We start from the raw sequence: 26,943 nt of genomic DNA, 5'->3' as shown, positions 1-26,943 counted from the left end.
TTAATATAGAGTTCTAGATTTTCATTCAGCAACATTCTAGGTGCTGATATATTAATATTCTTTTTCCAGGTCCTGCAAAGTATATTCTCCATCTCTAAACTTTATTTGCCAATATTCTACTAATTAGAAAAATAATTTTCCATGCACAGATATTTTTGAGGCTAATTCCTTGAATGCTCAGGCACCTTCCCCTCATTTAATAATATTTACCATAATCATTTACTAGAACATAAAAACTCCAGAGCAGAGCTCTAATAGCTGGGATCTATAAGAATACTGCTGTGCTAGATGGGAGGAGTTTTCCAATGGTCTTGGTCACACGACACATATTTTAATAAAAATTTGTAGATAATTTATATACGCTTAAAATATGATTATGCAGACATGAAACTCTTAAAAGATTAGGACCTTCTTTTTCCCCCAATTTTATTGAGATATACTTGACGTATAACTTTGTATTAGTTTAAGGTAAATGACATAAGGATTTGATGTACGTATATATTGTGAAAGGATCACCACAATAAATTTAGTTAACGTCCATCACCTCACAGTTACAGATTTTTTTCTTGTGATGAGAACCTTTAAGATCTACTCTCTTAATAACTTAGTAATAAACAATACAGTACTGTTAACTACCGTCGCCATGCTGTACCATACATCCCCAGGACTAACTATCTTATCACGGGAAGTTTGGACCATCTTCACCCATTTCATCCACCCCCCAACTCCCACCTCTAGTGACCACCAATCTGTTCTGTTTCCTCAGTTCATTTTTTTTAGGGTCCACATATAAGTGAGATCATATAGTATTTGTCTTCGTCTGAATTATCTCACTTAGCATAATGCTCTCAAGGTCCACCCATGTTGTCACAAATGGCAGGATTTCCTTCTTTTTTCCACTTCCAGGTATATACCTGAAGAAAACAAAATCACTATCTCGAAGAGACATCTGCACCCGTGTTCACTGCAGCCTTATTCACTATGGCCAAGGCACGGAAGCAACCTGTGTCCATTAGCAGATGAATGGATAAAGAAGTTGTGGTACATATATACACAGTGAAAGATTACGCAGTCCTAACTTATTTCTTATAACCACTTTGAGCAATGGTAACTCAAGGACACTATCCAACTAATTTAAATAAAAGTAGACCCACTACAAATTTAAAAAATAATAATGCTGTCACTAAGTCTTTAGTGATTATTCATCAATAAAGGGAAAAGTGTTGGGGAGGGTGCACATTTAGGAGAAAAAAAAGAAAAAAGCAGAGCTGCAAATTCCTGCCACATGATTTCCCAAAACATTAAGGTTCCTCATCTCCCCTCTCTCAGACACCATGTCTGGCAGAACCCTAGACAATGGTCAGGTACCAGCACCTGCAGTAGTAAAACTGTGTTGTCGGCAGAATTTCCTGGGTTAGAATGTGAAGAGATAAAAACCCTCTAAGGATATAATGAACTACTTACGGGTAGCTACACAGCACATACAATCCCTCTGTGCTTCTCAGGCTCTAACCCAGCCCACCTACTCCTTGATGCCTTTATTTACTCATTTCTATAGCTGGACTGCACAAATGTAGTAATGAAGGGAGGCACACGGAGGTGGCAGCTCAGTTGATGCTTAAAAATGAAAGCCTTTAAATATGTTTCAAATAAATCTATAACAAGTCCCACCTCACCACACACACACATACCAGTACAAACAAAAGAATCTAACTGCCCTTTTATCAACTCATTACTTTTTAATGGGAGCTCTTGGAGATTGGTTATTCTTATGACAAATGAGATTGGCCACAGAAAAAAACTAACATAAGCTAGACATAATACTTCTGGTTTTTCAAACAAACTCAAATTAAGTCCTTAGTGTTCTCAAATTTAAGATTACAATGTTAAGAGTTTGAAAAGAATAACCAATGGAATGAGGTTTATAAATAGTAGCATCCTAAGTAAGTGAAAGATTCTGGAAGAGTAAATAAGAGTGAATCATGCAATGAGGAACTGGAAGGGAAGCAAAAAAACATGCGTGATCCAGGCAGAGGAAACGGCAGGTGAAGGGGGTGCAGGGCAAACACCAACAGGCTGTGTCTTGGGGACGGCAAGTTCAGTATGACTGAAGAGCACAGTATAAGACGGGTTGCGGAGCAAGATGGGGGGGTGGAAATTAATAGGGCTAATTTAAACCAAATCATGAAGGTTTCCTTCAATCATGTAAGGGGTATCTTTGAAGAGTGTGATTTTGAAAAGTCTCTCGGGCCTGTGTGTGGAGAGTGGATTGGAGGGGTTCCAGACCGGAGGCAGAGAAATCAACTAAGAGGTGTTAGCTAGAATATAGTAAAGAGATGATGCCAGTCTGAATGAAACGCAAGTAGAGGAAACAAAACAAAAAAGACATTTTCAATATTTGGCTGGTAAAATCAGCAAAACTCTGTGATTGGATATGTGGGGAGAGGTGAAAAGGCTCAGAGAAATTGAAGATGATGCCAGGTTTCTGGTTTAGACAACTGAGCAGAGGTTTATGCCATTTACTGAGAAACCAAACTCAGAAAGAGAAGTAGACTGGATGGGGAAGGATGGAGCTCATAACAGATAACTGAGTTTGAGGTGCTACGGGATATACAATAAACATGTTCTGTAAACACCTTGACGTTTTATTCTGAAGCTCAAGAGAAATCTGGGCTAGGGATGGATAGTTAGGAATCAGCCAACGGATGATGACAGAAGCTGTAGGAGTGGGTGGGATTCTCCAGAAACAATGAATAGAATTAAGGATGAACAGATGAGGGCCCAGGGTAGAGCCTCAAGGAACACCAGCATTTAAAGGTCAGAAAGAAGCATAATGCAAACAAGAAATGGAGGAGAAGAAGTTGCATAGTGACATGGAAGGCAAGGCAAGAGATTTTCAAAGAGGAGGCAGTGGCGTCCTGTCAAACACGGTGATAACTAAAAAAGTAATCTATTGCATTTAGCAACAAAGACAGGTGACTTTACCGAGGGCAGTTTCAGTGGAGTAGTGAAACTGGGAGTCAGAAGGCAATGCATGGAGACAAATGGATAGGCGAGGAATTGGTGACTATAACTGGGGATACTTTTTAAAAAGTCTGGCCAGAATGAGAGGAGCAAGAAGGAATACTGGACAAGGACCATGGGGTTGAAGGATGACTGTATTTTTTAACGGGACATCTTTAAGCACATATAAAGGTTGAGGGAAAGGAGCTGGTAGAGAGGAGATTTGGATGGTACAGAAGAGAGAGCTTTACTGAAGGAGCAAGGTACTGAGAGGGCACATATGTGCTAACTCCAGCACAGGAATGAATGGCTAAGTCTTGGACAAGAGAAAAGACGCCTCTTCACTGTGACAGTAATGTTAAGACTATGGTAGCGGGAATCAAGAGTTCATGGCCATTGGTTTCTATTTTCTCAGTGGAGTAAAAGACAAAGATGTCTGTGTGAAATGTTTTCCCCAACTTTTTCCACCTAAGTTCCTTTTTATCTTACAATGTTGACACAAATCTGGACCCCTTCTGTTACTCTTCCACAGTACTCTGATCTTTGCCTACAATTTAATGCAACTTGTCACTATGTAAACATTTTGTGTTTACCTTTTAATTATCTATCTCCACTATTAGACCATAAACTCAAACAAAGATTGACCAATGTGATTTGATCAGTATCGCATATCCAGCACCTAAATATACCCACCCCTTAAATGCTCAAGACATATTTGTAGACTGAATGAATAAAACCTCTTGTCTGCATTACTCATCTGTCCTTCCTCTGTGTTCCCATGGAATTCTGTTTATATCGTATTGTCCCCGTTACCATGTTCTACCTTTTTATACAGCTAGTTGTGTATGGGTCTATCTCCTTCACTCTATTTAAAGTCCTTGAGGATTAAGACTGTGCCTTGCATGATCTTTCTCAGCACAAATGCTTTTTGTTGCTTTTGAACAGGGCAGTGTTTTAAAATAAGGCTGCTACAGAAGCCCTGGGGGTAAGATAAAAAGCAGAGAAGACATTAGCAATAAGAGGACATCTTAGGAAGTTGTTAAAATGTCCAGGAGACAGACAACAGAGGAGTGAACTGGACATGAGAAAATGGAAGAAAAAATTCTGTAGAGATATAATCTATAGCACTTGATGACAAAATCTATTTTGGGGAGTAAGGGAAAAGGTGGAATACAAGAGGGCCCTGAGGATTTTAACTCAGGTGCCCGGCAGAATAGGGTATCCGTGAATTAAGTAAGCAATACAGGGGCAATAAGAGATCTGACAGTTGAAAGATAAGCAAGTAAAAGTAAAATTAAGACATGTTGCTCAATCAAACTATGTTTATTTGGTGCTCCTTTCTTAACCACTACATATCTGTCCACATCGAGGAAAAATATGTATGTGGATGAAACACTCAGGCAATTTGTCTTTGATTTGTGGAAATAAGATTTACTCGTGAAACATGAAAATATTTGAACACACAACAGAATTAACTATTCAAAACTGTGACTATTAATAAAGACCAAAAAGAGCAAGCTGGGGGGTGGGCTGGAGTTTTCAGGGAAGGAATCATAAGAGGTAGGATTTGAAGTGACTCTTGAAATATAGGTAGTATTTGGATTGGTGGAAAAGTCAAGGCAGAGGAATGTGAATAGGGAATAGTGAGGAAGCTCTCTTCTTTGACCTGGAACAGAGGGAATATGCAGTCAAAGAATGGGAGATAAAGTCAGTATTTTCAGATGATGAATTTAAACTTTATCTGATAGGCAATGGAGAAACGCTACATTTTATTAACAAGGAGGATGAGCAGCATTTTAGGATCGGCACTGGGAAAAGAACCACCTGAGGACCTGTAGAAGGGGCACTGACTCTGCTAGTCCCCACACAAAATAAATTTGAGGTAAGGCTGATACAGGGAAAGTGGAAAAATTACAGTGATGAGCAAAAGCAACTGGGCAGCAACCAGAGAAATAACACAGCTGTGCTTTCCTGTCTTATTATTCTAGTCATCAGGAATCGCCAAGAGTCCAGTTAGCAAAGTCTGTCTCATAAAAAGTTCTATTTCAAAGCAAAATAAAAAAATCTGAGGAAAACTTTCCTTCTGTAAAAGGAATGGAAGGTAAAGGTGGGAAGGAAGAAGATCTGCTTAGGGGAACAGGTAGGGGAATTAGCTCTATTAATTCTAAATTTGAAGGTCGTTCCCCACAACAAGGCATAGAAAGCAACAAGATGTGGAAGCATGAAAGAGAAGAGGCCTCTGGAAGCACCCTCAGATGTCTGAACCTCATGTCTGTACAAAATTCTTCCATGGGAACCACAGAGGTAACATGAAAAGCCAAGGGAGGAATGTCCGCAGGAAACGGAGGTGCTGCTGACAGGAGAGGGTTCAGGTGACCCCGGCTACGTGGTTTCAGGCAGGGCACAAAGCACTAGGTCAACAGACTGCAATAGAATCAGTTGAATAAACGAATCCATTTCGGATTTCACTTGCGATATCTCAAAATGAGAAACAAGAGGTCAAACAAGATACCAAATTTAACAAAAGAAAGTTTATTTCAGCCGTCACTGCCAATGAACATAAATGACTACTTGCTGAGAAATTCTAGCAAAATAATTGATTCAGATGAATTATAAAGAATTAAATAAATTAACAGCAGAAATATACACCCTACACCTAGATGCACATTAAAAAATTATGGACTTTAGGGATGGCTAGATGGAAATAATTTTTCTTAAATGGTTTCAATCCTGGTAAAGTAAAGTAGATACTTCTGAATTTGTACTTAGAAATCTTTCATTTTTTAAAAAATATTATTATAAACTATTTTTTTTACTGTCACTTGTACTGGGCAGACATAAACAAGATTTTCAAGATTATCTTAGCAACAGCTGAAAACAGTGTTGATGGTAAAAATAAATACTTTTTGAGGAGAATGTAAGATGAAAGAGAAACAGCAATAAGGAGGAGCTTTGCTTTAGGCTCAAATTTTGCATTATTTTGAAAGGTAACAGCCCATGCCGGCTAAGGGCTGGGAGAATGAAAGAAAATATACATAGAGAGGATGGCAGAAAAGTTTTTCAGTTTCTTTCTAACAAAAAAATCTAGACAGTAGATATTCCAGTAAATAGGGGGGAAAAACCCTTAGTGTACAACATAAAACACAAATCCTTTAAAAATCAGGTGTGATGCTGTCCCTCCCATTATTAGTTCAATTGAGCAAGTGCTGACAGTATTCATACATATGACCTGAAAAATTATATAACTGTTTAGGTCTAGAAACAACCATAGGTCAAGCAAGTAGAATGTAAAACTAATTTCATTAATTTTATTTTCATGGAAGATAAATAAGGTGCTTAACTTATAAGGCTTTAAAAAATACTTAAGTATGCAGCCATATTTGAGAAGCAACAGGAAGGTGTGTAAATCAAACTAGAAGTTTAATAAGACAATAGGCGGCTGAACAAGATTCTCTAAACCAAATTTCAATAATAACAAATTATATAGTGAAGAAAGACTAGTGTTTAATAAGTAACTCATGATACTCAAGTGACATAAAAAATACATAAAGTTTCACTTTCTTAAATATAGGAACAAGGGAAATATTCCATATTAAAATGTACGAAGCCAATACAAATCTATAAGGCCGATTAACTAGACTTCTTTAGACAAGTAGTTCAGAGACAGAGAGTTTATACATGAAGAAGCACGGATAACTAGTTATTTAAAAAATTGGGAATTATCTCTAATGAAATAATACAAATTAAAGTCATTATGACAAACGATATTACTACCATAAAGGCATCAAATACTGGAAACTATCATATCCAATACTGAAACAAGCTGTGGAGAATAGGTACCTTCAAATGCCTCAGATCACATGTGATCTTTTGGCAATAATCTATAAGACCTATCAGTTTGTTTATACCCTTTGACCTACTAATTCTGGAGACTTTATTTAAGCATATATCCCAAAAGGAAAAAAAGTATATCACATTAGTTTTAGCAAAAACAATGAAAACAACTTAAATATGCAACAAACAAGGAATAGTTAAATAAATTATAATCCATAATCCAAGGAGAACAACACCGCTATTGACAAGGAAGGAGCTCACGTTTATGATAAAGCAAAAAGTACACACCAAAAATTCTTATGTTAAAAACAAAAAGAATACACCATGACATGAAAACATCAACACTGTATAAAAATTTATGTTTACACACTGAAGACTAGTGTTTTGAAAACACAGCTTGTGGATTCTTTTGCTGGAAAGTTGATAATAAAGTTAGTATGAAAAATAAAAGTGAAGACAATTTTCAACGTCACTGCTATTTCAAAGGGAGTTTCTTAAGGTCTGGTATAAAAAATCTTTTTTTTTTTAAATGGTGTCAGATTTCTCTGGAAAGTTATTTCTGGGAATTGTGAAGGAGATTGGCCTTTGTATAGTGATTATCTGTAATATTATGACAATATTTCCAATGTAGACTCATAGTTTCATGGCTGAAAACTTAGTTTTGATAAGATGGAGCAGGAGGTTCCAGACTCAATACATCAAGCTCAGCTTCTGATGATCAAATGTTTCAATAATCATAACTCGGCTTTTAAATTAAGCTCAGAAAATTCTAATACTTTAATCCTTCACATTTTAATACTAAGGATGAAAGACATAAATATCTGGCTACTGTAAATTAATCGCCTTTAAGACACTAAGTACATCTTATCGTCTGTCCACAGAGATCGTAACATCTATTCCCCCCAAATAATTTTTGTATGTCTTTTGCTCTGCTCATCAGATGAGCTGGTGCCTCAACTGGACATTTTCTAAGTGACATTCAGGTAAACCAGGTTCCTATGACAAAAGTGGGTCAGAAAGCAGGATTAAGAGAGACCTACGTTGCCATAAAATTTTAGAAATGATATGGGAGTCAACAATTTTAACTTTTTAACTAGGAATAACAATTCAAAGTAAGTTTAGAAAAGCAGTTAATATGAAAATGGGCTTTTCTACTGCACAGGCTTCTCTATTAAAACATTATTAACATAACCTTTTACCGCCAAAGGAAAAAATACAAAAATCATAGGAAGGGAGTAATCACATTTAAACAAACAATTCAGTAAAAAATATCTGATAATTGATTCACTGATATAAAGCACTGAAAATAATTTCCCAATGGAACTGACCATATCTTAACTCCATCAAAACATACTGTGTCTTTTCGTGAAAAATATTTGTGGAATAAAATTACACAGCCCAAACTAACCTGTGAGCTCTGTGCCCAGGGATGGCTCCCTACAAGGCTGCCTCCTAACCAGCATGGAGTCCGTGCCAGAAAGCCCCACTGCTACACTAAAAAAGCACAGTTTAAATGAGGTTAATTCTCGGAATTTTCTACCCTATCTATTAAGGCAAATAAACGAGGACAAAAAAGTACTAATGAATAATACATGCTGAATCTCTGAAATTATCTTAGTATATCATTCTAAAAAACAGATGGGAAAAATACTTGAGAAATGAGTTGTTCTGACTGCTGTGTCAGGGGAAAAAAGGTTGGACATTTTGGTTATGCGAACCTCTGAGGTCATTTGGATGTCACATACTGAGTACATTTATAACAGTGTCTATTATTTTAAATAACCTCACATAGGGAACGTAGGTAGGCAACACAACAATGTGTTAAGAAATGAAATACCTGTTTCCAATATGCTCTACTTAAATCGCAAGTTTTCTGTACTGATTCCGAGAGGTTTCTAAGGAATTTTTTTAATATCAGATACTAATTTCAGATACAGCCATGAAGTATTTACTGGATTAGAATTTCCACTATCTTCTTTTATTCTCAAAAGATTTGTACTTACTAAATACAAGGTTTCTGTATTGGATCAAGCAATTCCTGACAGAGTCTAGGTTTTCCTCCTTCTCCAACTAGAAGTCAATTTTATCTCTAGTTTTACGCTGTTTTAACTTAATACTTCACTGCAGGACAAAGAAGAAATAACAGTCTTTAAAGAAACCTACTGTGACAACCTGTGAGCAGTGAAAGAAGCATGTCGCTTTCCCTAGCTTTAAACAAAAGGCAAATTAGATGATTCGGCAATTTTCCTAAAAAGACACAGGAAATAAATTATTTAAAATGCTCTTCAGTTCCTGGAATATTTTAATTGCTAAACTTAAAACTGGAGTACAAAAAAGGACTTACTTCCAGGCTGCCTCTCTTTATGGGATTCAGTACTAGCAACTTCTTCAGAAGATTTTCACAGTCCGTGGACATGTAGAAGGGAATACGGTACTTTCCCCGTAAGACTCGCTCCCGCAGCTCCTTAAAGAGGCGAAAGAGAGCACTGATAACTGACTTTTGAAATTATCATGCTTGGGGATAAAACATCAATATTGGATTTAGCTGATACCTTTAAATTCTGGCCATCAAAAGGCAACGAGCCACTGACTAACGTATAGAGAATGACGCCAAGACTCCACACATCCACCTCGGGCCCGTCGTACTTCTTTCCCTGGAAAAGCTCGGGTGCAGCATAGGGTGGGCTTCCACAAAATGTGTCCAATTTGTTCCCCACTGTAAATTCATTACTAAAACCAAAGTCAGCAATTTTAATATTCATATCAGCATCAAGGAGAAGGTTTTCAGCCTAAGAGGAAGATAATAAAAAGGACAATGTAAAAAGCCTGTGTAAAATAAACTGTTCACTATAATTATTTCAGATCCCAAACACATATTCCTTGCCTCTCATTTTTAAATGTAATATCGAATTTATAAGCTCAGCTTGGTACTTCAACGCATAGCTTCTCAGAATTACATCAATTTAAGACTCAATTTTAACACTAAAAAAGGAAAGCTCTCATTTATATGCATAACTGCAACTCTCTAAGAAAGGTTATTTAAAACCCATTTTCTTTCACAGGATATTTTAAACCCATTTCTTTCTTCATGGTAAGAAACATGCTGGAACTGTACCTTAACGTGACCTATTCTAAAGAACTTATAAATCAAGGTAATGTTAATCCATTTTGGGCTTAATCAACAAGTTTACCCAACAGTGCTCCATTTTAATAGAGTATCATTGGTTAATAATGCAAAGCTCTAGAGTATACCTAAAATAACTGCCAGGCAGAGGTTCTGTTCTACTGAATTCGATCCTTCGTCCTCTCTTACAGAACGCTTCCTCAACAAAGTCCTGTTCTTCCAGTAAAATGAAACAATACAGTGCCGCCTCCATTAGACCTTGTCTGTCTGAAGCTTCCTCTTCCTGTTCTAAAACGAGACCTCTCCTAGAGGTATACTTTGGTAGAAAGCAGTGATTTTTTCCCCCTCATGTTCTGAGATGCTGGTTTTCTAAAATCCCACATCAGAATCACTGAAAGGAAACATTTTAAATGTGCCTTTGGTAAATGCAAGCAATTCAATATAGGATTTGCTTCTGTACATGTTTTGTTTCAAACTGGACGTTACAACTGACAGACTAACAAAGTTATACGTTACTTTGTAGAAGTGATTTATGAGATCACATAAGGGAGTAAAATTTGACTAAAACGAAGATCAGAGTTTTCTCCACCACTGGAGGTCCAAGAGTCATGACAGCCAGGCACTCTGCCCATCATAGAGCTCTTCCCTCCCCCACCCCCCATCTTCCTCTCTTTTTTTAAGGTATGCTAGCTTGGGATATTTGTTTTGGAAAATGGAGATACATCCAACACCCAAAAATACACAACAAAATGTGGTGTGATTTATGACATAAATATTATAACAGCACATAAATTTGGGAGATTTATATTAAACCATAACATAAATAATTTATGGACTGTGTGATAAAAGCAGGTTATTTTGATGTTCTGATGTAAGGGCCTGGTCGTTGTAAATATCTAAGGCCACGTGTGAGCAAGCTGACTTTTCTCAGTCTCTCTGAAGATGTCTGGATGGATATCAAAGTACCCAAGCTGCCTCAGAGGAGGAGAGCTTGAGGAGCCTCTGAGGTTTCCTTCCAGAATTGTACAGGAAACTCCCTCCACTCGACTGGAAGGAAAACACAGGGTTTGAACGTGATTTTTTTTTTCATATAAGAAATGAGATAAATTGGGAGTCAAACACACAGGCAGGGGAATAGTCCTCTTTTTCCCTTTCTTTGCAGAAATGATCTCCCTTTAAAATGACTGAGGGAGGAAATTGAGAAATAGAAAAATTTGGAGCAGTAGAAAGTCTGTAATCTCAGAAAAATAAAGCCAAATACAGGATGAGACTTTTTTTTTTTTTTTTGAGGAAGATCAGCCCTGAGCTAACATCTGCTGTCAATCCTCCTCTTTTTGCTGAGGAAGACTGGCCCTGAGCTAACATCCGTGCCCATCTTTCTCTACTTTATATGTGGGACGCCTACCACAGCATGGCTTGCCAAGCGGTGCCATGGCCGCACCCGGGATCTGAACCAGCGAACCCCAGGCCGCCGAAGCAGAACGTGTGCATTTAACTGCTGAGCCACCGGGCTGGCCCCAGGATGAGACTTTTGACAACTATGCAGTACAGTACTTTCAAATATAATATAAACTACTGCTAGTAATTGACAGAGGCCACAGGAAAAGAAGTAAAAAAGAAAACTAGACTCCAAGGTAAGAAACAACGTAAGTTAAATTTGGAAGAAGAGGGAAAAAGGAAAAAAAGACAAACTATTTTAGCTCAGGGACATATTTCTACCTCCATTAAATAAAAACAAACTTACTTGGCCACAACCATTACTTTCTTTTTTTTTCTGTTTATCTTTGAATAAAACTTGTATATATTTCAGGTGTACATGATTTGATGTACATACACACAGTGAAATAATTATAATAGCCAAGCTAATTAACATATCATCTCCGCACATAGTTACCATTTTTGTGTGTGTGTGATGAGAATATCTGAAATCCATTCTCTTAGCAAATTTCCAATATTCAGGACAGTACCATTAACTTTTTGGATATGACAGCAAAAGCTCAGGCAACCAAAGTGAAAGTAAACAAGTGAGACTTCATCAAACTACAAAGTTTCTGTACAGCAAAGAAAACCATCAACAAAATGACAACCTAACGACTGGGAGAAGACATTTGCAAACCATATATCTGATAAAGGATTAATATCCACAATGCATAAGGAATTCATACAACTCAATAGCAAAACACCAAACAACACAATTAAAATATGGCCCAAACCACCTCAGTAGACATTTTTCCAAAGAAGATATACGAATGATCAAGAGGTCCATGAAAAGGTACTCAACATCACTAATCATCAGGGAAACGCAAACCAAAATCACAATGAGATATCATCTCCCACCTGTTAGGATGGCTATGATCAAAAATATAAAAGATAAATGTTGGCAAGGATGTGGAGAACGGGAAACCTTGTACACTGCTGGAGAGAATGTAAATTGGTACAGCTGTTATGGAAAACCATATGGAAGTACCTCGAAAAACTAAAAATAGAACTACCTATGATCCAGCAATCCTTCTCTTGGAAATATACCCAAAGGAAATTAAATCGGTACCTCAAAGAGATATCTTTGCTTCCAAGTTCATTACTACAAACATTTCTTGACTATCACACACTTCTGATTCTAATGGATGCCAGTTTATACTAATCACAAGCATTTGATGTTCATAAAAACATTTAAAAAATTTCCTTACTTCTTTGAGCTTTGATGTAAAAAATGGGCTCTGGCTCTTACATCAGACAAACCTGGATTTGTCCCCTGACCTTGCTTCTGATTGAATGGGACCTCAGGCATTCTTAGTCTGGGACAAAGTTCCACATTTCTCTGTTAAAATAAGCTAATTAATGATGAAACAAATCCTCTAGCCTTTAATGCTAGATAACCTCATTCATATTTTCCTCATTTCCTCAGTGAAAATATTGCCTTTCATAAAGTTGCTATGAGGATTAAATAAAAACTAATTTCCTTGTATAGTACCTGGCACAGTTAGGCAACGAAAAGATAGCTCTAATACTATATCTGTTAATAATTAAGAATTTGTTATAAAATCAGTCGCTTACCTTAAGATCTCGGTGAACAATGCATTTTTGATGACAATACTGTACAGCAGATACAATCTGAAATAAACATTTGGATAAAAGATTCAAAATGATTTTATGGTAAAACATCGCAATTTTTCCCCAATTATCACCTCCAACTTAGATAAATTACTAACTTGGATGTCAAAGTAATATTTAATAATTTCACTGTTCATTTAGTTCAGAAAACTATACACATTAAAGTCAGAGTGATGAAACTTTCACTCTTAAATGTGGAAAATGTGGAAAAGCAGTAGTCTCTTGCTGAAATACACTAAAATATTTCTCTGTCAGAGTTTGTGATGATTTTTATGGGTTGTTACATTTCTCTATTTACATGATGAAATGTGTACAATTTATAGTTTTGGTCAAATGGTTTATTCCAATGTTGGAATAAGAGCTTTGGTACACACGAATCAGTATCCCAAGACAGTCGATTCAAGTTCAAAAAGCAAGAGTCTATTTTAGGAATTATATAAAATGTGTTCAAAGCATGTTTCTTTAGTGAGGTCAACTGACTAAGAACTTATCAATGGGGTATTTAGCAACACCCTCTATTTGGCTGTTCACATACAAAGAAATGGGAAAATTTTTGAGCCTTAAAAAGAAACCCAATTATCAAAAGAAAAGAAGGAAAAAAGAAATTCAATCTCAAACTTGTCACTAATTCAGGCAAAGCATTCTACAACGGTAACTATATTTTGTATACAGTCATGATTTTTAACCATTACACAGGGCTCTTTGGGGACAAGGCTAAACAGGGAGGAACCCAACAGTTTAAGGGTCAAAGACACAAATGAGAAATAGGTTATGAACATTCTATGACAGTTATTTACTACATAAAATACAGAAATGGCAAGAATTTGAGAGCAATCAAGAACTATTTTGTACATACAATTATATCTGATGTATAGGAGGACGACCATTTGAATGCACAGCAGAACGTTCAATTCTGTGGATTCAGTTAAATGTAAACCCAGTTTGAATGTTAAATATTGATTAGGCATTGACAAATGGAGATAGAAATGAGATTGTTAGAAACCCAAAGGTGATGTGAAGTATGACCACGCTGAAAGAAACATGGGTTAAAAAAAGGAACTTCAAAGTAGAAGTGATGAAATTGATAGTTCAGTACTGTTTTATAAAGTTATGCTAATGTATACTAACATGGTTCAAACAGAGAAAACATGAATTCAAAAGAAAATCAACACACAATGAGTAATATGTAATTCAATTAAATTTATTTTGACTCAACAGTTTATTGAGTACCTGTTATGTGCAAGAAAATGTGCTTGTTGCTAGAAGAATACAAAAATTAACACTACATGGACCCTGCCCTTCAGGAGCTGACAGTCTGATTAGGAGAAGAAAACATGTATATGAGTAACTGTAATACAAGGCAGAATCGCAGAAGCAGAGGTACAGGGAAATGGGGGAATCATGAAGAAAAATTTCAGTTAGAGATGCTTCCTGGATGATCTAAGCCATCCCTGAAGGACAGTAATATTTTAAAACGTGGAGATTTGGTGATGGGGAAGTAGACGGTAATGCGGTGAAAGGCACTGATGTTGGGGCAACACAATGTAGGTGGGAAAAGGGTAACAGTGGGAGTCAAACCGTGATAGACAGGTTGGTAAAAGTCTCTGAATTCCAAACTAAGCAGGTACTACAGAGCCATTAAATGTTTTTGAGCAGAGCCACTGTGAATGACTATGATCAATTTGAAGTGTGAGCCCCCAAAATGCAGCAGAATCTTACAATGAACATTTATAGTATTAGTTCTCTTAAGCAATATGCTTCAAAATTCTGATATCCAATTTTCACTAAAGTCATGTTCATTAGCCAATGGATATACACTTTTATCTGTAAATATTAATACATCTTATTGACATACTACATGGGCTAGCATGGATGACAGAAACTCGCTGATAATGACACTATCTTTTTCAAATCACTTTGTCTTGATACAGTGAAGAAGGCATGTTATAGACAATCATTTGGTTATCAAACATGCATTTCACATGAGACGGAATGGTCTCTATGAAGCAGTTCTAGAGGCATTTCTAGAAGACAAAATCTCCTGAGACTTAAAGACTTAAGAAAGGAAAGATAATTAAAGAGAATGCTGTCATTCTCCCCAAACTCTATGACCACTGACCTCTAGCAGTCAAACCTTGAGGTTTATAATATTACACACTTCTCTAGCAGGGTGGAATTTCTGCCATGAAAGAGTTCTGGCTTCTGACTCCTGCTGGAATCCCCATCCACATGCACAAGTTTTACTGCATTATTCAATGGCGAGATCCTCCCACCTCAAAACATTCACAGAGGTTAAGTTTGGGATACAGTAAGTTGTCTGCTGAAACTTTACTTAAGTCAATTTTATGAACAATTTACAATTCATTAATTTCTCATTTCCACAGTAATTTACAAAGAATGCTAATTTTAATCACTTCATTCCTAAAAATTAAAAAAGAAATCTTAGATGAACTTAAATTACTTTTTCTTATTTTATCATTTCTGTAACAAGTCATATTCAACTTGAACCAGAAATACAAATATCACTATATTCTTCTGCCACATTTGCAAAGTTCTCTGCCTACTTGACTAAATAAAATTGACCATAGTCTTTAAATCTACAAAATATGAGTTCTAACACCAAGACATCTCTAATTATAAAAGAAAATAAAATAATAACCTCTTTAAACAGTCATATTTATACTACATACATAAAACTAATAATACTTGGCAAGAATTACTGGATAAAGGATGAAGTATTTCTTTGCTATCTATCTCAGTCTAGTCTACATTTCTAAGACTATCAAGGAATTAATAAGACGAGTCTCACCTGTAAACATTTCACTATTTATGGTAATCTAAAAATAATCATTTGTAACTATTTTTAAATTTAAATTAAGGAGGAAAAGATTTCTTTTTCAGCTTTCCATTCTTAAAAAGAAAACAGGAATTTTTCTTTTTAAAATACCATGTCTTCTGAAGTCCAGTTTGTGATACTGTGCACTGTACATCACTAAAAATATCAAAAAACAAAGTTGAAAACTACTTTCCATACCTGCCTAAATTTTGCACGGGCCTCTTTTTCTTTCATTCTTCCATGGGCAACTAAGTAATCAAATACTTCACCTGAATCAGAAAGGCAAAGCAGGCAGTAAAATACACAGAGATTTTCAATTAACAATATATGCAACGTCAAGTTTTTGTCTTGTTTTTAAAGGAGGTTTTGGCCTACAGTTTTCTGATAGTTCTATGTAAATCACAAACCATTACATGAATAGAAAAAAAGGAAAAAATTATATATAAAATTGAATACCTGTAGCATCTTATGATTTAGCAAAACTCTTTAAGAAAGTCATAAAAACACAACCAAGGAAACTTGCTTTCTGCTTTCAAGTAGTATGTAAAAATACAGTCAACTCTTTATTATCCATTCTAATAAAGGGACGCCACAGTATGGGCAATCAAAAGTTACATTTGGCTTTGCATTTGGGGCCTATGTTTGAAACAAAATAGCAAAAGTCATATTACATTGGATCTCTCTCTTTTAAATTCCACTTGTCATGTAGTCTTAGTCAAATTCCGTCTCACTACTTCCATCCACATTGATTTCTTTCTTTCCTTCCTATAATCTGATTATGCTTATTCTCACTACATTCATTTCATTTATTTTGGTATTTAACTTCTTATAATACAGAATTAAATCATCCTGTGCGCATCTCCTATTACCCCAAATGAACTGCAAACTACTTGAATATCACCCTGTCTGTACTTTATCTGTATCTCCATCCCCATGACAGAACACAAAGTGGACAGACAAAACATATTTGTTGAAATAATTTAAAGATAACTAGAAACTGTAGAAATCTTGTGATAGATCCATTAGTTTACATGTCTAAGGCTTTTCATTTTTCTCTAGTCAATAATAGTAAAAAAAATTAATGTATAGTTACAATATTAAAAATAAAATATCTCAGTGCAAGGGATAAATTTATTTTTTGTGCTCTTATAATTTGCAACATATAGATAAACATGTGTATCAAAAACACACAAAGTGGCTTAAAGAGCTCTTAGAAAGTACAGAAAGTGTTTAAAAACTCAGGCGTTATAATCAGACCAATTTTGGTATGTCCTGGTTTAGCCTTAAGGAGCTATCGGGAGACACTATGAAGATTTCTTAACTTCATTAAGACCCAGTTTCTATCTATGGCCTTTCTCACACAGCTGTTGTGAGGATTAAATGAAACAATGCATGTGCTTAGCACAGTGACTGGCACATAGTAAGCACTCAATAAATTATATATTTGTATCCAGGTATACAGATATATTACATACACATATATGAAATATCAGTCCTAAGATATAAGTAAAATATTAAAAATCAAATACGTAATGACGTATGTCAGATGAAACTAATACATCTACAATGTCAGACAGCATATATCAAGCAGACTTAAATGATTAAATGGGATGATGACAACAGAGAAATGAATGGATGCCCTAGTGGACCCATCATAGCAGTTAATTCTACATATGTGAATTTAGGCTGGGAAAGATATATGCAAGAGTTCAAAGATTTGGACTACTCTTAAGTTCTGCCTGGAATGCTCATCCCTCAGATGTTTACATGACTCAGTCCTTCACTTGTGAAATATTGTTTACTTAGGATTTGCTTCCCTAACTAGAATGTAATCTTCTTGAGGGCAGGGACTTTGTCTTTGCTCACCCATGTGTCCCCAGCCCTTAGAATATTACCTAGTACACAGTAAACAGTTAATAAATATTGTTGGCATGAATGAAAGAAGGAATAAACACACCATTCCAGAGTGGCCCTGAAACCTACTTCTAATGGTTAGAAGCTTTCTCAGATGGGCTGAGAATGGGCTCCTGTGGACTAAACATGGTTCAAAATCATAAAGGAGTTCCCTACTTTTCTAATCACTGAAGAGCTTTTGCCCCATTAGTGAACCAGAATGAACTGATCTACTCCTGGCAAAGAGGGAGCTGTCTGACTCAACTCTTGTTCGTGCTAGGTTTGTAGTGTGCACGTAAGATTCAATCCTAAAATATCTGGAAATTTCAGAGGAAAAATACTAAGTGTTTTATTTTCCAGAGTTGCCTTGCCACTTATAGATTAAAAAGGCAAGAAAATGATTCTAGATTTACTGCCACAGAACCATGATGGTTTTGTTACAGGATCACTGACTGGCAAGACCCAAAGAGAATCCATCACCAGGAATCAGAATTGAGTGATGGACCACCTGGTTGGGGCTGCATTCCAGTCCACAGCTCTCTACACGACACTGCCTGTCCAGCTAATGCTACTGAAGGAGATAAGCGACGACCCTGTGTGCTCTATTACTCCAGCCATTGCTCCCTTTCATGAGCACCAATAGAGAGTTGACTGTACTTACCATGGATCATTAATACAGTATACATACTAATATTAACACAGCTTTTCGGTGGACCTTCATAAAAACAGAATGGTGTCCACAGACTTTTAGCAGTCTATTTCTCATACGAAAGTATCAAAGCATGTCTAGCCCCTTTCTTTAGACTTTAGATCACTAAAAAAAAAAATAACTGAACTAAAAATAACACTCAGGGTTCCCAAGCTGACAAATTATTATATAAATCTAACTAAAGAATAGAAAAATAGAGAAATAGTTCATTACGTGGTATTTTTAGATTCATTAATTTTATTATAGACCTATATTTTATGTGAATTGCACGATACTTATTCAAAATCCTATAATAATAAACATTAATGACACAGGTTTTCAGATTAAGTCAAAAACCTACACCGAAATATTTTCAGGATGAAATAAAGCTTTGCAAAAAACCAAATTTACTAAAACTTTCAATGTGCATAAAAAACTGAAAAAGCAATTAAAAAATATATATCTGTAGTAAAAAATTTTAGAAATCTAAGAGAATATAAAATCACATAGTTTAGATGCTCTAGGCTAGAATAAATCTTCTTTATTCTAGTTACATAAAATCTGAATCACCATAAAAATATATATACTTTTTTAGCTAAAAGGACTCAATACAATCCAACACGAAGTTTGATTAGCAAAAAAGTTAATTAACCAAAGTGGTTTAAATAATTTCAGCTGCCCTCTCCTTCAATTGCTTAAATTCTCTGAGCCCTTAAAACCTTCAAGAGCTCTCTTTTTACTTATTAAATGATTTAACTCCATAAATTTTAAACCTGCTTCCGAAAACGTTAAGTACTATGCCTAACAGAACAGTGATTTTGAGCTGACGTTTCTCTCATTTTAGGGAAAGTCCAGGAGATGAAAATAATTTTCTATTATATTTCAGTGTTTAGAAATCATTCCTGTTTTTGACACTATGTAGTCAAAATACACATTATATTCTACTACAAATGCATCTTCCTATTTCCTTGTCAACTCAGTCTTCTAACTTGTAAAATATATAGATCAATACTCGTTCAAATTGAAACATTTTATGGATTATTTTGAAAAAGTATATACATTGAGAATCTGTCATATATAAACAATGAATGAAATAAACATCTGACCTAGAATACGCTTTTACTATAAACTTTATTAAATACATTCTAAATTTGAGATTTCTTGCTCACAGTCTAAAGCTTCTAATCATAATATTATCATATAATATTTAGATAAGAGAATTGAAACATTCATAGATAACAATGCAAATTTAGAGCTTTGAAAAATGTCCATAAGTAATTTTTAAATAAGTCAAAATCTAACTTCCAAATGTAAGAGCAATAGATCTTGAAAGCAAACACTGAATTTTCCTTAAGATATCACTTAAAGGCATTTTAATAAAACTACAGATTCATTAACAACAATGGAAACATAAATAATACAATGAACCTTTGGGTGTTGATAATTCTGTATGACTCATCCAAGATAACTTTTCAATCCCCCTCATCCTTACCCCCACTCGCGTATTCCATGACTAAATAGAGGGTCTTCTCTGTTTCAATAACTTCAAACAATTTTACTGAAAAAAGAAATTAGAGATATAACTCTGCAATGGTTAGCACCTAATAGATACATTTTAAGAAAATTTAAGGTAACATTGAACCAGTGGAAAACTTAAGTAGTTACTAAAAATTATTAATTACAAATTTAAGTTTAAAAATTCTCTCAAGGGTTATTACTACTATGGAAGAAAACTACTCACCATGAAGTGATTTGGAACCAACTGCTGGGTCAAAAGAGAGTTACGTTTCTGGGATTAAAAAACCATTACTTTTTCTAATTAGAATAACGTAATAAAAAGGAAAATCTTAAAATCAGAATACAATTTTAACTAAAGCTTAAAAAGAAACTATATTATAATGAGCCTATCTTAAAATGTTAAATAATATTTGGTACAAATCCAAAAAAATTCCAAAACTATGTGATATTATAAAAGTTTCTGGTTAAAAAAAACAATAAATTATCAGACTTATGTAGTGGAAATTATACACCAAAAACAATCACATTAGTATCTCTAATAAACATAAAAGTTTTAAAGGTGCAAGGAATATGTTGTTAAAAAGTAAACAGATTAAAAAAAGCATTGCTTTTTAGTTCTTACAATTCAATGACTTCATATAATACATACGTAATCAATATTTATTTGTAAATATGGGGGGAAATCAGAACTTACGGAAATAAATTCACTAAAATTGAAATCAATTCTTTACTTTCTTTAAAATTCTAATTAGTTACTTTGCCTATAAACTATGATCAAACTAAAATGCATATTATCAAATGATCTGGAATTCATTTTTTTATCAATACCTAAATGGCATGCAATCTACTTAGAGAGATTTATTAAAGAGATACAAAACACACTTGTATGCATTACCTTCAAGTCATATATATTTTAGTGGAGAGTAGAAGATAGTAAGGTAGTAGAAAACAGCAATTTGTAACCTTCAGTTAACATCTCTATTTTTACCTGAAGTATCACTTTCTCAGGTTATCACTTTTCTTCTTTTTTATATAAAACCTTCTTAAAATTGTATCTTTTCAAATAGCCTCAAATTAAGGAAAATACTTCATCATTAATTGTGTATATAAATTTCGTACCTATATTAGGATGATTCAATATCTTCATTATTCGTACTTCTCGAAACAACTGTTAAAGAAAACAAGCAGACACACTTCTGTTAAAAAAGAACACTAAAGCAGAGAGCCAATCAAAACATCCATTTGAAGAAATTCAACCGTTTACAAGACAGTGCAGGGTCCTGGTAATGTACTAAGGGATGAGATTTGTTTCTCAGTTCCAAATCTAACTTTAATGAGACTTGGTTTCCAGGATAATTTTAACCAGATTAACTTAAACGATTCTGTGTGTGTGTGTGTGTGTGTGTGTGTGTGTGTGTGTACCACATACAATAAAACTTAAACTTTGACTCAACTACTCTTCATTTCTAGGAATAAAAGAAAAACACTGTGGAAGTGAAACTAAATGGTCTTTCACATGATTTTTATCCAAAAACAACCTTCCTTGAGGGTCTGACTCTTTAAAGTCATCTCTACCAGTTGATCAGACACTTTATGAAATATTAAATGATATAACCTACATTTAAATGAAATTTGAAAAGGAAACAAACTATTTTCATTAGCATTTTTAGGTAGATTTATATAATAAGATTAAAGAATAATAAAAATATATTTACCACTTTATATAAAACCAAAACAAAAATGAAAATAAGCCACTTAAAATACGAATGTTAAAATTTCCCTTTGTTTTATTTTACTTTTTAAACTATATAAGGCCTATTTTTCGAAAACAGGATTTGGTATTTTTTTTCTCTATGTTCTCTTTGACTATGTCATCGATTCAAAATCAAGAACTAGTTTTAAAAAATAGAACAACCAATAAGTCATATTCTAAAAAGTCTGTAATATGACACATGCATTTTATCAGAATAAAATCTAAAGTTGGTGCTTTCAGAGGTGACAATTCTCAAAGGGAAATATACAAATGGCCAAAAAGAACATGAAAAGATGCTCAACATCATTAATCATTAGGGAAATGCAAATCAAAACCACAAAGCGATATTACCTCAGACTCATTAGGATGGCTACTGCTTAAAAAAAACCAAACCCAGAAAATAACAAGTGTTGGCAAGGATGTGGAGAAAGTGTATATACCCACGAGACTTGAAAGCAGGGACTCAGATACTTATACACCCATGTCCACAGCAACATTATTCACAACAGCTAAAGTGGAAGCAACCCAAGTGCCCACTGACAAATGAATGGATAAACAAAATGTGGTGCATACATACAGTGGAATATTATTCAGCCTCAAAAATGAAGGAAATTCTGACACATACTAGGACATGAACAAACCTTGAGGACGTTATGCCAAGTGAAATAAGCCAGTCATAAAAGAATACATACTGTATGATCCCACTTACATATGAGGCACCTAGAATAGAGCAGTCAAATTAAGAGAGACGGAAAGTACAATGGTGGTTGCCAGGGCCTGTGGGGGACAGAGGCATAGGGGTTTGTTGTTTAATGGGTAGGGTTTCAGTTTGGGCAGATAAAGAAAGCTCTGGATGGATGATGGTGATGACTGCACAACAATGTGAATGTTGTGAATGTTGATGCCACTGAATGGTACACTTAAAAATGCTTAAAGTGGTAAATCTTCTGTATATTTTATCACAATTTAAAAACAGAAATATAATGTGCTGATACGCCTCAAGAAAATTTCACACCAATGGAAAAACCTACTTAAGGCTTATCTACCACAAAAATCTTGTCCTGGCTATCCTCATTAATTCCTATACCAAATCCAGGTAGTACATAAGTCTGCGTGTGTCTGCTTCATATAAACAAATTTTTATGAAATCCATGATACTTATAAGTTTAATAATTAAAATTGTACATCAATAAACGGAATGTCAAAGAAAATTCATTCCCGTTCAAGAGAGCTACGCTATTTTCTGTAACTGTGAAACGCATTCTCATTTCAACATACTGGGACAAAGAACATGCAGTTAACCTCTCAGTCTTCAGTACTTGAGACCATCTCCTTCCTCGGCTCTGACAGCACATCCTCTGGACATTCCTTCTGCTTCACTGGCTGCTCAGTCTTTTGCTGGGTCCTCTCCCTTCCACTCAATCTTTCAACATGGAGCTCCCCAAGGCTTAGTTCTTAGACCCTTTGTCTTCTTACTCTCTCTGTGTTCTTCCTGGGTGATTTATCATGGCTCCAACTATCATCAATCTGCTGATGTCTACTAAATGTAAATTTCTCATCCAGAACATTCTTCTTATCCTAACCTTTATAACCAAGTAACCAGTCAATATTTTCACTTGGTTGTCTCACAGGAATTCAAACTCATCACTTGATTTCTCACACCAAATTTGATCTTTCCCTGGTTTCCTCCAGCTCTGTATATCCATTCATCACCTTATTACAGAAATTTTAGAATCATCCTTAACAACACAGTCTCCCAAAATCTCTACATAAGATACATCACCAAGACCTGTCGACTCTACCTCCAAAATTGATCTCAAATCTCTCAATGTCTATCCATCCATACTGGCACCACTGTCACTAGATCCCATTGGTCTCTGTACATCCATTCTGCATTCTTTTTTCTGTCCTCCCATCCTTCAATCCATTATCCGCACAGCACTACATCGCTTTAAATCCATTGGTGGTTTCCCAGTGCCATTAGAACAAAATCCACAACCTTTAACCTGGGCTACCCGGCCTTGAAAATCAAGATCCTGGTTACCTGGCCAAGCTTATCTCATGACACTCTACATAACATCCAGGTGGACATCACTCCAGTCATCCAGCATTTTTCTCTCAGTTGAACTTGCTAAGATCCTTCTCTACTCAGGGCCTTTGCACAAGCTGTTCCTCTCTGTCTGGAAAGAATGTTTTTCATCCACTTTTAGAATTATGAAATAGTTTAAATTTCTTAAAAAGTACAGAAACCAATCTAGCAACTCTGTATCCACTGCCAACATCAAACTGATGTTAATATTCATGCCACATTTGCATGAGAGTTTTATCTTTAAGAAAAATTATGAATTTTTAAAGAATAATTTTATTTAAATAAAATATTAAGACATTAACCATTATGGTCAAAGCTAGAGACTCATCGTCATCCCTTTTTCTTCCTTCTCACGCTAGAGATAACCACTACCCTAAGGTTGGTATATAACATTCCACATACTTTTATACTTTTTCTACGTGTATATATAAATAGCAAAATTATTCTTTGTGTTTTAACTTTATATAAATGGAGTCATATTGAATATATCTTTCTAAACCTTTCACTCAACATTATGTTTTTGAGTTCTATCCCTGTTACGTATAGATCTGGTTCATCTATAAATAACTGATGTGTTCTACTACAATATATGATGAAACCATAGTTTATACATTTTCATACTGAGGATGCTTAAGTTATTTTCATATTTTCACTATTGCAAACAGTGCTATAACAAACATTTTTAACGTATTTCTCTAAGGTAGAACTGTAGAAGCTTAATTTTTTGATAATGGTGTATATGCATCTTCTACTTTATTAGGTCTTGCCAAATTACCTCCTCCCTCCATTCTGCACTTGAAAGCCTAGAACTCAAGAAATGTTGAGTGTCTACTCTGTGCCTGGCCCTCTCTATCTTTGCGCCCCACAGCCCTACTGACTGCTTTGAGCTACAAATCTCTGTTACTGATGATTCTGGTGACTGGAGTCTGATGAAAGGAGACAGTCTCCACTCAGAGGGGGCCCTTGGGGTTTTGGACTCATCATCCTCTTCCTAACGTGGCTAACAAGTTTTAAAAAGCAGCTATTAGTTAGCCACTAGGCTCCTATCAAAACTGAATACCTGTCCCCCAGTGGTGTTCCTTGACCAAATTGCCTTACTCAGGTATGTGAACCAGGACAAGGTGAGGAATACAGCATCAGAAGTGTGTGTGTGTGTGTGTGTGTGTGTGTGTGTGTGTGTGTGCATGTGTATACTTGATTTCTTAGGGCAGTTTTAGGTTCACAACAAAATTAAGCAGAGAGTACAGAGTTACCCTCCTGCCCCTACATACACACAGCCTCCCCTATCATCAACATCCCACACCAGAGTGGTACATTTGTTATAACCGATGAATCTACATTGATACATCATTATCACCAAAATCCATAGTTTACATTAAGGTTCATTCTCGGTTTTGTATATTCTACGGCTTTTGACAAATGTATAGTGACATATATCCACCATTATAATATCATACAGAATAGTTTAACTGCCTTATATATCCTCCGTGCTCCAGCTATTCGTTCTTCCCTTCCCTCAAATCCCTGGCAATCACTGATCTTTTTACCGTCTCCATAGGAAAGGCCAAGGTCATCTGAAAGTAATTCTGACGCGAGCTAAAACAATACTACACAGCCATTGGCTTCCTACATCTCAAAGTTGTCTTGCATATATTGTTCTATCCTTAGTTTCCTCTCCTTCAGTAGTTTTTGACAAGGAATAAGAAAAAAACATAACAAGCAACAGCATGTGTGTGGGTTGAGCGTGGGTTGGCTAAAAATAATAGGTAGTTGTGGAAAGAGGAAGAGTGGCTGCCGTTGGAAGAAGTGATTATGGTGTTTTAAGTGGTATATTGACTAAAGATAATGAAATGCCAGAATCCTGGCCCACCAATCACCCTTCCTCTCAAAGAAACACTTGAAGTATCAGCTATATTTGGGTCATTAATGCTCCAAATCTAGAGAATTCAGCCAACTAACCAGAAGCACATGGCTTCAGTAAAGGTTTATGGCGTCTGTTCACCTCCACAGCCCCCTAACCCCTTCCTAAACTCTAATATTCCAGTTGGCTGCAAAGAGGACAGAATCTGCACTAATGTCAGAGTCTCCTGCACCAGCTGCATGAGTCAAAGGGAACAGAGAGGGCGAGAGCCGGTGAGTCACATATACAGAGCAGATCTTTACTAGCAAGGCTGTCAATCTTATCAGTGCTCGCTTTCCTTAGGAAAGGTAAAGAGGGTTGAGAGAAGGAGAGCTGAACATTTAGATCTATGATAAGAAGTTTACCCTGAAATGGAGAGTTATTACTTAAAAAGCCAATTACTGGGGCTGTCCCTGTGGCCAGGTGGTGAAAGTTCCCCACGTTCTGCCTTGGCAGCCCAGGGTTCGTGGGTTCGGATCCTGGGTGCGGACCTACTCTACTCATCAGCCATGCTGTGGAGGCATCCCACATACAAAGTAGAGGAAGACTGGTACAGATGTTAGCTCAGGGCCAATCTTCCTCACCAAAAAGAAAGAAAGAAAGAAAGGAAGGAAGTCAATTATTGTATGTATCATATGCCCAGGCACACAAAAGGAAAATTGAGGTTTGCAAATAGACTAAATAGTTCCACATTATTATTTGAGTTTCTGATTCTAATTTTATCTCTATTATTTTCTTTCTCATTTTCAAACTGTGATATCCTAAGTTTAGCAGGCAAGTTCTGAATTCACTATGCCCTTCAAACTTACTGTTTCAACTTTGCTGTGGGCTAGAAACTAAAGCCAGAGTTTCTTAAAATTGCGTGGTGAACTAGAGAAGTCAGTCCTGAGTGAAGGCTTGAGACGGGTCTTCTATGACTGAAAGGCAGGGGCTTCACTGTTCGAACTGTGTGGCAGATATTCTAGCTGTTCAGAGGCCTTTATTATTTCCTTCCTGGTCCTTGGCTTTGTTCCAGATAACTGAAGCTAGTAAACAATCCTCAACTCTGTGGAGAGAGATTTCCTTTTCAAGTGAGTCCTTCCTGGTTAGGGCTTAGGGTCGGGATTAGTCAAACTCCATTAGTGTTAATCAACATTTGCCTCAGTTATGAGCATTTTCCTTCTCTCCTCTCAACTACTTACTCTCTTCTTTCCT

At 35.7% G+C, this 26,943-nt stretch overlaps 1 protein-coding gene across 4 annotated transcripts in view; it reads right to left on the bottom strand.

Moving 5' to 3' along the window:
- Positions 1-26,943, bottom strand: part of MARK1 (microtubule affinity regulating kinase 1) — a 123,086-nt gene that overhangs the window by 25,196 nt on the left and 70,947 nt on the right. For all 4 annotated transcript variants that reach the window (XM_070602515.1, XM_070602516.1, XM_070602517.1 and 1 more), the window contains exons 4-9: positions 21,127-21,175; positions 19,982-20,047; positions 16,107-16,177; positions 13,016-13,072; positions 9,390-9,626; positions 9,182-9,301 (exon numbers count right to left, since the gene is read on the bottom strand). In XM_070602515.1, the coding sequence (XP_070458616.1) occupies positions 9,182-9,301; positions 9,390-9,626; positions 13,016-13,072; positions 16,107-16,177; positions 19,982-20,047; positions 21,127-21,175 (600 nt within the window). The remainder of the gene's footprint in view (positions 1-9,181; positions 9,302-9,389; positions 9,627-13,015; positions 13,073-16,106; positions 16,178-19,981; positions 20,048-21,126; positions 21,176-26,943) is intronic.

The sequence above is a fragment of the Equus przewalskii genome, chromosome 31, assembly GCF_037783145.1.
Source record: "Equus przewalskii isolate Varuska chromosome 31, EquPr2, whole genome shotgun sequence".
NCBI lineage: Eukaryota > Metazoa > Chordata > Mammalia > Perissodactyla > Equidae > Equus > Equus przewalskii.
This window is presented reverse-complemented; position numbering and strand designations above follow the sequence as displayed.